General features: G+C 37.2%; 1 protein-coding gene across 3 annotated transcripts in view; it reads left to right on the top strand.

Annotated features, from left to right (window-relative positions):
- The window catches only part of ARHGAP18 (Rho GTPase activating protein 18), a 67,380-nt gene extending 55,001 nt beyond the window's left edge, over nucleotides 1-12,379 (top strand). For 2 of the 3 annotated variants that reach the window (XM_009092311.4, XM_030236235.2), the window contains exons 11-15: nucleotides 354-560; nucleotides 1,335-1,481; nucleotides 6,752-6,876; nucleotides 8,086-8,147; nucleotides 10,734-12,379. In XM_009092311.4, the coding sequence (XP_009090559.3) occupies nucleotides 354-560; nucleotides 1,335-1,481; nucleotides 6,752-6,876; nucleotides 8,086-8,147; nucleotides 10,734-10,825 (633 nt within the window). In that variant the 3' untranslated portion in view covers nucleotides 10,826-12,379. The remainder of the gene's footprint in view (nucleotides 1-353; nucleotides 561-1,334; nucleotides 1,482-6,751; nucleotides 6,877-8,085; nucleotides 8,148-10,733) is intronic. The other variant, XM_018916688.3, reaches the window with a different exon arrangement.
- Nucleotides 12,380-13,416: the final 1,037 nt, after the last annotated feature.

Consider the following 13,416-nt stretch of genomic DNA (forward strand, 5'->3'; position numbering starts at 1 on the left):
CTTCACAAGCATCTGTGGGATGCTGCTTATACACCTACATAACAAAAGTTTTGAAACAAATCTTACTGTGCAGGGCCTCAAAGTCACATGAATGCTTTTGAAAATGTTCGCCACAAAAACAACAGGAATGTTTTACTTCATTACTTGAAGGAAACCAAACTTGCATTACTGTTCTGTGAATAAATATATTCACACTTCTGTAATTGATTTCTTTTAATGTGGTTTTATTAGGAATTAAGAGCTTTTTTAGAAAAATGTGTGAACATTGTGTTTCACTCATGTTAATTTTGAACTCTGCACATGCTTCACTTCTAACATGCAGAGTTGAGCTGAAAGTTCTGCTCTTATTTCAGGTACTGCTTGAATTCCTCCAAAGGGTAATTGATCACCGAGACAAAAATAAGATGACGCTGAAGAATGTTGCGATGGTGATGGCCCCAAACCTTTTCACCTTTCATGGGCTTGGCTCAAAGACTATTGAACAAAGCGAGTTTGTCATGGCAGCTGGGACAGCAAACGTCATGCGCTTTATGATCCAGTACCAAAAACTCCTCTGGACAGTAAGTCTGGTTTTAAGGGGGGAGGATGATAAATTTCACAACAGGGTATCTAAATAGAGAAGTCATGTGAAGTTACATCCATGATATAGAAAAGGATCAGACTGATCCAGCTGTGTTCTTGATCAGAGATTACTCTTATGGGAGCAAAACAAAAATGTTTCATCTAATTTTAAGCTCTAGTGGTCAGAGTTTTAATATTGTATGTACTACAGGTGAACTCAAAAATAAATCCTTGGGAATATGTATATTTGGTCTGCCAGTATATATTGCTGTGGGCAATTCTTTTTGGCTTAGAGATATTAGTGGGAAATACAGCGTTTGAACTCATTGCCCTTGTGGGCCAAACTTAATATTATATAAAACATGTTTTGATAAAGCATGAAGTTGTGTCATGGTCTTAAGCAAAGCTCTAGCTTAGACAAACTGGACAAGTTGGAGGTGTGTTGTCCATCAACAACTTGAAACAATTTTGACCTTTGCTGCATGTGAGGAAAAGTGATTAGCACCATTTTACATACTAAGTGTCAAGTGAATGTTTTTGGCTAACAAAAGTAAAAATGCTGTATAATTCCACCTCTCTTCCCCTGAGAAGTTACTGAATAGAATATTTTATCACAAATGGACTTATTTTAAAACTGTTTCACAGTTTTATATTATTTGAATCTTTAGTTATTACTGGAAAGAAACACTGGTTTTGAGTTCTACCTGGTAATCTGGCCACTCACAAAATTTTGGTAAGAAAATTACGTGGTTATTCATGCTTACTCTATCTAGATTCCGAAGTTTATTGTTAACCAAGTAAGAAAACAAAACACCGAAAGCCAGAAGAAGGAGAAAAAGGACAAAGCTATGAAGAAACTTCTGAAAAAGATGGCATATGACCGGGAAAAGCATGAGAAACAGGAGAAGACTCCTAATGACGTAAGGAAAATTATATCTGAAATGCTTTATTAATAGGATCATAATTTTTAGTGAAGAAGTGGATAGAGCAGAGGGGATATGTACATTTTTTAATTGAGAATTCCAATAGATAGCAAATCAGTGTGGGTTTCACAGTTTGTGGGTTACTGGCATGACACATTTAGAGGATTGTACCAGTTTTTTGTTTGTTTTCACAGATTCTTCAGAATATTTCTGCTCTGAAAAATACTAAGCACTGAACTCTTTGTCCCAGTCTTTAGCTAGAACATGCACAACCTGTCCAACCCAAGAAACCCCAAAGGATGAAACAAACATGAAAAACTGATGAACTGCTTCTTATGCAGCTATTGTCTGAGTGGCTAATGCCAGCCTACCCCAGTGTATATAACCCATAGTTCAGTATCTCTCCTTTAGATAATTGGCTTCTGCCATACACATCAGAGATGTCGAGGCATAAGCTTCAGCATAACACTCTTCACATACTCTTTAAAATTCAAAAATCCTGTGGCAATTGTAGTGTTAATTTTTCCTGTAGCTCCGAAAGATTTTAGTTAGTTTAAACGCACAAACTGGTACAAATACATATATTCTGGTACCATAATGAAAACGTATCAGATTTGGGTGGTGTGAAAAGCTCTCATTTGGGTGGTATGAAAGTACCCCCTTGTGGGTTGAAGTCTCAGTGAGGAATCTGGTGAGGTAGAGTCATCTTGTGGTCGCTGGTAGAAATGCAGTCTGCTGTGAGCAGTCTGGTTCTCTCACCAAGTGTGTGTATGTCAAAAAATGTTACCAAAAAAAGCGTTGTCATATTATTATAAAGGCATATTCTTTTTAAGCTTTTAAGCCGAAGCAAATAGAATGTGGCAAATGAATATGCTATATATCCAGAATCAGCTGGAGACTTACATTTCAGTGTTCCTACCTCATTTTTTATGCAGTATTTGACACATATCTCAATATCCAAAATTAATTAATTCCCCGGGCATCACTTTGCGTTACTTTTGTATCTGTCTATATGCAGGAATCTTTGCACAGAATAACTTATATATGATTTTAAAATACAGCTAATTAAAAACTGGAATTTGTTTTTCTTGGTCTAATAAGAAAAGAATTCTTTGAATTGAATTCACTTGAGTTGATGTGATTCACTTAATGCTGCCATCCTGTGTTCAACACCAAAATAACAGCAAATACACTGAAAAAAGTAAATGCTGTTTCAAGTTCAGATATTAGATTTTTTTTTTATAATTCAGTTCAAAGATATGTCTTTTTAATCCACTGGGGAGTTAGGTCTGAGGTCTTTTAGAGTAAATTATGCCTTTCTAATCCTTTGGGGATGTAGAACTGAAGTCTTGTGTAATACTCTTATTCAAATATAAATGTAAAGTTACTATTCAATGATTTTCTTTAAGCCCTACAATTCTGTGGAGATTTTTGTCAAAATTAAATGATACAATTTTTTACAAATCCTTCATGCTTATTGCAAGCATTCAGTAATTTTGGGTGCTTGAGAACATATTAGTCTTAAAATCGTATTCACAAATTGATAAGGCTTCATCGTGAATGACAATTTATGCATTTTTCAAGTAAAAAAATAGTCTCATTCTTTCAGGAAAATTTATTGGTTTGGGTTTTCCTTCTTCCTAGTTTTCAGTTCATACTGCTTTAATTTACAAATGAGGTAAATTTCCTGTGCAGTTCTTGAACTATATTTAACTATCAGGTGGCAAGTGAGGCACCCAGACGTGTGGTGAATTTCCCACTCCAGTGAAACCTGTTTGAAACTTTCACAGAATTCACAGCATCACTAGATTGGAAGAGACCTTAAAGAGCATTGAGTCCAACCCATGCCCTAACACCTCAACTAAACCATGGCACCGAGTGCCACATCCAATCTCTTTTTAAACACAAGACCTAATTACCTGAGGAAAAATTTCTATTTTCTACCACTTGCTGTGGCACCCTACGTGATTAAACACAGATGGACAGAACCTGAGTCACCTCCATATTCTCCAGAAATAACTCAGAATCTGCGTTCTTATTAGCAGCTCATTTGGATAAAATTTCATCTTAGCTCTGATGAGGCCTTTCTATCAATCACATTTCCCATATTGAGACAGAGGTTAAAAAGCATTTACTGCAAACTCCAGGTGAGATCTCTGTACAGGGTTGAGAGTGGTTAATATTAGAGGGCTTGTGAGGGTTAATTGCTTTTTGGGATACCTATGCATACCTATGGCCCCAAGTCAGTGTTGGGGATTAAGTCTTTGTGTTGGGGCTGAATAATGCTCTAGACAGACAAAGAAAGGACTGGAAATTTACCTACTGCCTTTGGCCACATTTCTGCCTTCTGTCATTGTATTCCTCTGTATGGTGCAGCTGTTCCAAAAAGGGGAGCTGTGTGAGCAGCAATGCACTGGGCTGAGCTACTGCAGGTTATAAAACCCATTGTATCCCAGGCCCTTCTGTTTGCATGATCTGTTTGAGTTCACACAGAGTTACACACCTTTCTGACTCCTGCTGAATATGTCACTCATTGCAGTGCCAGATTATTTACTAAAAAAATTGCTACCTGCTACATAATTTCTCTGTGTGTGGTTTTCTAGTTGTTTGTCCCAAATTGGGTGCAATATTTTGTAGCCCAAAGATAACAACTGCCTAGCATTTCTTTCAGCCTTTTCCGTCCATGTAGCAAGGTCCTTCTGAAAATCAATTTTGTTCTTCATAATGTTCATGCCCCATACCTGCTTGGTATACTTTGCACCTTGAATAAGTATGCATAATATTCCTTCATAAATGAAAATATTGCATAGTCACATTTCTCTCTGCACCTAGAGTGAAAAATATTTAAGTGGGTCAGGAAAAATGGATTAGAAGAAACTGGAAGAGACCAACTCCAGATCCTAAGGCCAGGCAGCTGCTCTTCTCTGTGTTATATAGATTCTAAGCCCCTCTGAAAAGGAAGGGTTTGAAGGAGATTAGTACCTCACAGGTGACTGCTCTGCCTCCTGCAGCTGAATGTTGTAGGCCAATGTATTTTCCATCAAGTAGCGATGTGCTGTCTTCAGTTTTTTTAATAATGCAAGTACCTAATTCAGCCAGGGGTTGAATTAAATCTGTTTTAAATCTGACCTGAGAGGACCTGTGAGGCAGGGGAGGAAACTTGCAAACTGAGTAGCACTGGTCACCCACTCTTCAGTGTGTAGTCAGTCCTCTCATAGGTTCATAGCCTGATATGTTATGATATGGAGCCAGCCCCTCATTTGGGTATTTTGGACTGTGCTGTGTAGGGAATAGGTCCTGTCATTCAGTTCTTAGACACACCACATTTTCTTTCCCACCAACCTGCGCAGTGTATGGGCTAGGGGATGCTCAGGTTCTGTTCTCTCTGTGGTTTGGCAGCATGAATATATTGTGCAGCTGAGCATGATTTCTCCTGGAAATGCAGGTGGTGAAAGTGGCAAAATGCATTAATTAGCTGAGCTAATAATGACTCTCTGTGAATAAACAAAGTAATTATTCTGTTTGATCTGTGACCATAATGTTAGAGCTCTGTGGACATTTCTTGTTCTTTTTCTCATATACTCAAAGTAGACTGCTTTTTAAATAATTTATCATATGTCTGCTGTGTAGCAAAAAAAAAAAAAAAAAAAAAAAAGTTATCCCGCTGAAAGTTGGAGAAACTCCACTAAAGTCAACTGAGACAAAATTATCAAGAACTGTATACAAAAATGAAAGCTAGTTCAAATTTACCAATTTGAATTTGATGGAAGACCAGATAGGGACATCTGGTAAACCATAATTTCATCCTTAAAAATGTAATTTCTTTTTGTCAGGATCCCAGAAGTTTGGAAAGAGGCTAAAAAATTTTTAGCAGGATTTACTACCTAGCAGATGGCTACAGACACTGTTTCCATAGGTGGAGGCCTTAAAGAACAGATGTGAGAAATTTAGAGTTATTCTAGGGGAAATCTCATCGAGATCTCTTGCGATCTTATGAGTCTTTGATTCCATAATTACTACATAGCAAATTCCCAATATGATGATTCTTACTGCTTTAGACAGAAATAGTTATGATGTCTAGGATTTTTAAATCAATAAATAGTAAGACTGGACACAGAAGGATTATTTGGTTAAAATTGCTTACCATAACTCATCATTTGTATAGTAACAAGCCTTCAGCTTTCTCAGGAAGCTATTCTTCCAATTCTGCTCATGTTTGTACTTGTTCTGTACTCATTTAGCTCTGATTTCAGAGAAGCTATTCTAGATTCACAGGTGCCCAGATTTATTCATTGATTATGGAAGAAAAAATGCTCAGCCTTGCAATTGGGTAAATGGAGGGGTGCGTGGTGGGAATGGAGACAATGAACTGCAATAATCAACCTTGAGTACAGAGAGTCTTAGTTTATTTTCCTATCAAAAGGGAGTGGATTTGGGTAAATGATGATGTAATCGGAATAGAAATATTTCCAGGAACAGAAATTAGGACCTTATTCACAAATAAATGATATCTTTTGTAACTTCAAATGTCATGTACCTGCAAGTGGAACAGAAAAGCTGTCCTTTGTCCGCCTTCTCTGTAGCTAATATGATTAATATTCATCATCAAGGACTTGTGGGTTGAAATAAAATACAAATCCATTTTATAGTCAGACTATTATATAGGGCAGGTTACCTAGCTGAACATATTCTGGACAATAAGAAATAGGGAGAAAAACCTGCAGTAATGAGTATCTGCTTTTAAAAATTGAAATTTACAAAAAGGAAAGAAGAATCCTTTAAAGTAGATCCATGAGTACTTTGTGTTTTCTTAATTGGGTTTGTTTTTCGGGTTTTTTGGGCAGGAAGTTCAGATTAATTGGAACTGGACAGGTTTCTTCCAGAAGTTTTGGCAGAGGGTTGGTGTGGGGGCACTGCCTGGCTTTCATGCCTGCAGCAAGAATTTTCCACATCAGTGTCACATGCTTTTTATCATACCAAAGTGTGTTCTTAATATAGCATAATTGTTATAGTTATTCTTAACATCTTTGAAAAATAATTAAACACTACTGTTCTTTGTTCTGAAGTTCTCCCTTTTTTAAAAAGAGCTTTGAAGGTCGGATGTAATTTACTGAGCTGCTGCATAGTTATTGTATGTTTGTAGAGAAGTGTAGTAGATAGTGAAGTGCAGAGCAGTGTACTTCCTTACTCATTCCATACTGTATTTTGAGAAGCTCATCAAAGCCAGCTGCTAGCAGCTTTGTTCCACCACTCTTATTGCTTTGCAGACTGATGTTCCTCAGGGAGTGATACGGGTGCAAGCGCCTCATCTTTCCAAAGTTTCCATGGCAATACAGCTGACAGAAGAACTGAAAGCTGGTGAAATAGTAGCCAGGTTTCTCAGCCAGAAAAGGTATAAACACATCTTTGTTTCGTTATTATGCCGGGAGAAGAGTCTCTTCATTTACTATATCAAGAAAAAAGTTGTAAAATACTCAAAGTCTGGGTCAGTTCATGAACTGTTTGGCTGAATTTAGCCATCAAAATACACGCTCGAGGAGTTAATGCTTTGAATTGTTCTTAAAGCTTAGGAAGCCTTTAGGAATACATGAGTGCTGTTAGTAAAAAATTAATTGCTATTTAATCTGATGGGTCAGGAATAGTTTTGTAATTTTGTGGGGACAAGTCAGAAGGGAGCTCCAAGAAAACAGAGGAATAAGGGAAGAAGAAAAAGAATTCTTTTTAAATAATGCATTTATTATGTAAATATATAATGCATTTATATATATAAAAATCTATTTAAAATACAAGCATCGTAAAGTCATCCCAGGACATGCATTTCTATGTAACAGCATAATAGGTACAGGAGTATAATAATGTGAAAATGTCATGCAAATTAAATGATCTAAACCAAAAGCTACATTTTAGTCATTCAAATCCATTTAGAAAGGGAGAAATTAAAAAAAAAACAATTAAAATTAATGCATGTGTTCATCATATCTAGCTATTCATCTAAAGCAATAATATGGTACACTAGTTGAGATTAAGGAGCTGCTTTTTCCTAAATGCTGTTTTTAGACTTTTACACCATTGTCAGAAAGTTATTTTCTGGCTGGGCTTTAGCATATATTATTACAATTAAGCAGTGAGAATAATAGAATCCTGTTATAATAAAGGGAGTTTATTTTTCCACTCTCTGTTTTTTACTTCTTTTAGTTGCTGTACAATTAAATCCAGCAAGAATGTGGTTTTTCCACCCAACCATAAGGCTTTTTCTGAGCTATGGTGTATTTGAGGGAAATACTTATTTTTACAGCAGCAGTAAAAGAAAAATCAGAGTGTTAATATCAAGCTACTTGCTAATAACAATGAAGTTCTTTCCTAAAACCTGCAGTTTTGTCATATTTATCTTATTTTACCTTTTCTACTGTATTGCTCACTTGCAGGACTGTTCATTTGAACTAGCATGCAAGGGTATTCTTGTTCACTGATTGTGTCAGTGAGGATTTGTGACAGGTGCTGTGCTAATTTTAATTAGCATAACTTCTCCCAGACATGCCTAGGTGGCTGATCTACAAGCACCTTTGTAACATCATCATTCATTGTGTTCTGTTCCCCACAGTGGAAATGTCCAAACACTCAAGAAAGAAGAGATCTTTCTTTATGAAATAGGAGGAAATATTGGTAAGAATGCCTTCTGAACAACTTATTTTGCTAGAATAGGATTCCTTGTCACATTGTCCATGGGCTTGACTGTGGTTGCATTTTTATTCATGTCCCTCGTTCTCCCTGACACTAAGGCAGACAGTTAACCTTGTGGAGAAGGCAGCAGAGATGTTGGTGTGATCATTGTATTAGAAGTATCTTACCATCTGTCCCTGAGGACGTTGGCAGCTGTAACAGATGTTCCTGTTATGTAGGTGCAGTGAATAAGCACAGAAAGGTTGGATACAAAGGTGCTTGAAGTTCATCTTATTCATCTCTTTGTACTGAGGCATAATATGTGAAGTTACATTCCTTCATATTCTGCATCTGAGTGTCACTTTGTGGGGGGGAGTGTTCTTTTTGGGGGAAGAAAATGCTCAGCCAGAGAAATGATCATGTGACAAAATTTTCCAACAGCTAGTCTTTCCTGCTCTGCTTATTCCAGATCCTTTTCATTAAAGTAAACAGCAGATAAGTCATGTTAATGCCAAGGATAATTCTGAACACAGTTCTAAAGTTTTTTTCCACAAATACAAGAGTATTTCTGCATTAGAAATCAGTTTCCAATCAAAGTATTTTTCATAAGTTCAGGAAAACAAAAGGAGAACTAGAAAGCAGTAGTAGATTGGACTTACATTTACTTTTTTCCTTAACTGTGACCTGTTAAACTTATTTGGCATTGTAAAATTACATGCAGTACTTCTTTCTTTGCAAGTTTCAATTCTGTATGTAAATTGCAACTCGTAGCATTTTTCTTTTATTCTAATTGCTATTATAAATCAGGTTTTTTGCATGTTTGTCAGAACCAAAAGACTTAATTAAAAATAGCACTTACTTATGTTTCCTTCAACAGGTATGTTTTAGTATTTTTACTAAGTCTGGTAAATAAGCTGCCAAGATAGTTGGATGCCAGATGAAGGTATTACATGTTCTCTTGCAAAATCCGGTATCTACCTACATTTCCTATGCCCATTAAAGCAGGTTGCAGTCCCAGATGTAAGACTTTTTTAAAGGAGTTTTATTCTACAGAGGTGTAATCATTGCAGGACAAAAAGTTTTGTAGCAGAATTCCAATGAAACTGGAACAACTGTTACTGTTACTTTAAACTTGTGACAGAAATTGTATTTCTCTTAAGGAAAGTGCATATTTGTTTTGTTGTGACATAGGTTAGAAAGCTTAGACATTTTCTCTGTCTGAATGGTTTACTTCCAGAGGATTTCAACTTGAATCAGTCCTTATTAGTCCTTATTAATGCTCTCAGTTGAAGAGAAATTCCCTGTCTTTAATCTGTCCTACAGGTTTAAGTAAACCAGCTGTCCTGACCTTTGCTGTCTCTCTTCCCAATGTGCCTGACTCATATAGAGGGAGCCCAGATCAGGAAGACTTTTGGGGCTCATGACACACTCATGTCCTTACACTTATGCTCATAATTGTAACAAGCACAATGCTGTGTTCTTGTCCTCTGGCAGAGGCAACTGCTGAAGTCTGCACGCATTTCTTCAGTAGTCAGTACACTGTAGGGTTTCAGGGCACTGAAAGGGACTTCTGCCACAGATTTGTGCCCAGAACTGGCTGGATAGGGGCATGGCAAAGGGCTGTCCCCATGCTGTCACTGCCTGAACATGCTGCACTGTGCAGAGGAGAAGACTTAGTTTAGCAACATGGGCAGTACTGGTCACAGAGGTTCAGATTAAAATCCTAGAGAGAGCAGATGGACTCTGTGCCTGGTTGAGCAGGGAGTCTTGCCTTCTTGCCTGCTCTGTGCAGGCAGGCCAAAGAGCTGGCAGACAAACCCAGCTGCACCATTCCACCTGTGCTTGCCTCCTGTCTCAGGAGTGAAAGTACTGGAAATATCTGTCTGGCACAAGCCATCCACCCCAAATAATTGCATAGCAGAGTAGAAGAGGAATTGTGATGCACAGTTGAAAATGCATGAGATAATGCTTTGCCTGTAGGGGAATGGGAAGAATGAGCAGATCTTGATGGATCAGCATATGCTATTTTCATCATTGCTACTGGACATAAATTAATTGCCTGTAGTGCACCAAGAAGAGTGTACTACTTTCCCCTCCTAGGACAGCAACTATTACAAATGCTATGCAGAACAGCTGACTTAAGAGGAGGAGGATAGGGAGCAACACCTTCTTAGCAAGGAAAAACCTTGCACAAACTTAGCATTTAGAAAGGGGAAAATAACCTGAAATTTTAATGGGCTTCTATGCAAATGTGAATGTAGTTTTTGGATATAATCATGAGAGGATCGGGACATTGCTTGCTTGCAGAGGGGAGTTCCCATCTGCATGGTCTGTGTGAGGAATCTGACCTAGAATTCATCACAAGAGTAGAGCAGCCCCTTCTCTCCTTCCTTCTTCCTCTTGTTCCCTTTCTCCTCAAGGCAGACAGGAAGGGGTAGGAGCACCTCCAGCTTTTATGTGCATTGTCCTGTGTTAAACATCCCAGAGAGACTTTGAAAATGTCATGGAGTAAAACAGTAACAGGAACTTTGGAAATTGTTTCATTTCTCTTTTGGTACTGGTGTAACCACATGGCTTTTCTGTTTCTAGGAGAACGCTGCCTTGATGATGATACCTACATGAAGGACCTGTACCAGCTCAACCCAAATGCTGAGTGGGTTATAAAACCTAAGCAGAGCTAAGATCACAACTAATGGCAAAACCTCCAACCTGTGGACTTCTGTTGTACAGCTGAATGTTTCAAAGGGATAGTGTGTCCTTTCAACATTCAATCATTATGTATATTAATAGAACTTTCTCCAGTTAAAAAAAAAAAAAAGGCAATGTGACCCAACAGTTGTAACCAGTAAACTTTCAGTTTTACTTGCAGCAAAATTTTGGTGATAGCACAATTTTCCCACTCATGTTTGAAACGAGCATAAGTACCTTATATATTTTATATATAAGTACCTTAAATATTTTAATGGCACTAAGCTACCTCCCATATGGTAGGTCTTGTTTAAGAAGAATTTATTTTTCAAGCAGGTGTTTAAACTCTTTGTATTAGAGACCTACAAACTGTTTGTGTAGCATTTTGTGTTCAAATAGGTCTTTTCAATGCTAATACAATAGAGAACCAAATCCTGATCAGCACTTCTGAATGGTACAGTATTAAAAAATAACCTGAGCGAGTCATATGAATTTCCCAAATAAGTGTGAATTTCACTGGAAAAAACTGCAATGCAATGTATTTTGTCTTTGGAAGTCCTAATTTAAAGTTTGATGAAAACTATTTAAAAATAACTGTGAAGATGCTTTCTATGCAGCTTTTTTGCTAGATCTTTTAAGTAATTTTATTTTTACTCCAGTTGATTGTGCTCTTGAGATTATTACAAAAAAAAAAAAAAGGAAGAAAAAAAAAAAAGGATCATGTGACAAGGTGAGTCTTTTTAAAGCTCACTACTGTTGGCATTGTCCTTTCTGGCACATTGTCATGCACTAGAAAAACCTTTTAGGTATTTCAGCAGTGATTGCAGCCATGTTACATACACCGATTTCAGGTTTTTTGGACCTCTGATAGATTGAATTTTGTAACTGCCAAAACTTTTAAGTTACTAGCATAATAAAAACTTTCAGGAAAAATAAAATAACTGTGGAAGGAAACTGTAGTCTCAGTTTCATAGGTAGCAAACCACTAAACCTTTCACTCAAAACCAGTGTAAGGGTCTACTGTGGGTATTACTTACCATTGGCTTTATATCTGGTTTATCCTGGACAAGGTTAGAAATCGAGTTCTGATTTCCCTGATGCTGATAGGTGCTGTCTAAACCACTTCAAAAATTAGTGCTCCAACAGAGAGCTATTGCAAATCCATGCCTTTTCAGGAAAGGACTGAAAGCTCCCCATGGAATTCACTGATAATGAATTATAGACTGAGGAGGCATGTCGCAACACAAAGGGCCATGGCCTGGAGCTCCAGAGCCCCAGTTCCACAGCCACACTTCAGGCTCACTAGCTTGTGTGCCACTTCACAATTTATTTGTAAACTAGCTCAGCTGTCCTCAAGTGCTTACACCTTCCTGCTGACTATCTGAAGTAACTACTGTGAAATTGTATCCCTGGAATGAAATACTTTTTCAGTGCACACAGAGATTTGTATTGACCTCATAGGGAGTATTCTACTTGCAATCAAGTACTGAATGACATTATTTTACGTGATCAAAGCTGATTAAAGGAATAAAGGACCTTTCTGCTGAGCTTTGGACGTGGGCCCTTTGTGGACAGAGTAACCACTGGAACTCTCTCTTTTATGTGCAAGCAGTGAAAGAGAACTCTGAAAGGTCATAGAAAAATTAGACATCTGCTGATTAGTTATCTGCAGCATATGAACAATTTTGGGGCCATGTATATTTATTGTTTCTTAAAGTCAAAGTCTGTCTTCATATGAAGGGGAGCACTGCACTGGTTGGTTCTGAAAAACAGGATAAGTAAAAGAGGAAATTGTTCTGATGTACTGCTCGATGCTCCATCTAGCTGGGTATTCCCACATAGTATAGCTTGTGCCACTATGGGCAAATCCTCTAAGACAAGTTACTTTTGTCTGTAGAACAAACTCCCTGTTCTTCAAATGGAAGGAATAGATAGCAAAGCAGTACAATGCTTAGGTGAACATTTATAAACCTAGTGTAATAAATATAAAGGGGTTTTTTTTGACATGTAATACAAAAGTGATGTGTGTTTTCGTAATACATTATAGTTCTGTGAAAGATTACTTGTTACTGGAAATCTAGGTGTTATTTTAATCAGGAGCAAAGTGCAGATGATAGGAACAGCTGTTCCTAAGAGTTTCAGTATAAAATTGGAACCAGCCTATGGTTATGATCTCTTAAATAACTTTGCTTTTGGTTTAGTGCCATTGTTTTGTTTTTTTTTAATTTAAAAAAGTTCTTTTGTAATTAAATGGTTTTTTTCTGATGTTTTCTGACTTTCAAATTCTTACATTTGTGCATAAAACATACCCAAATGACACTAAGCAAAAATCATTTTGTGATTTCACACTTTACATCTTTGTAGACAGCTAGTAGCATTGTATATGACAAAAGACATTGATAAGTTAAAGTCCTGCAAAACAAATGCCTGCTGGAAAAGCAATAACAGGCTAGAAGTTGAGAAATTTGCAGCAATTGCAGTACACCTTTGCTAAATCTGTAATATAACAATTACTGGGTACACGCAGAGGAACAGGCCCTCACTGAAAGAACTGGCTCTTAATTCTTCATAATTAAGTAATAAA

The sequence above is a fragment of the Serinus canaria genome, chromosome 3 (genome assembly GCF_022539315.1).
Source record: "Serinus canaria isolate serCan28SL12 chromosome 3, serCan2020, whole genome shotgun sequence".
Lineage (NCBI taxonomy): Eukaryota > Metazoa > Chordata > Aves > Passeriformes > Fringillidae > Serinus > Serinus canaria.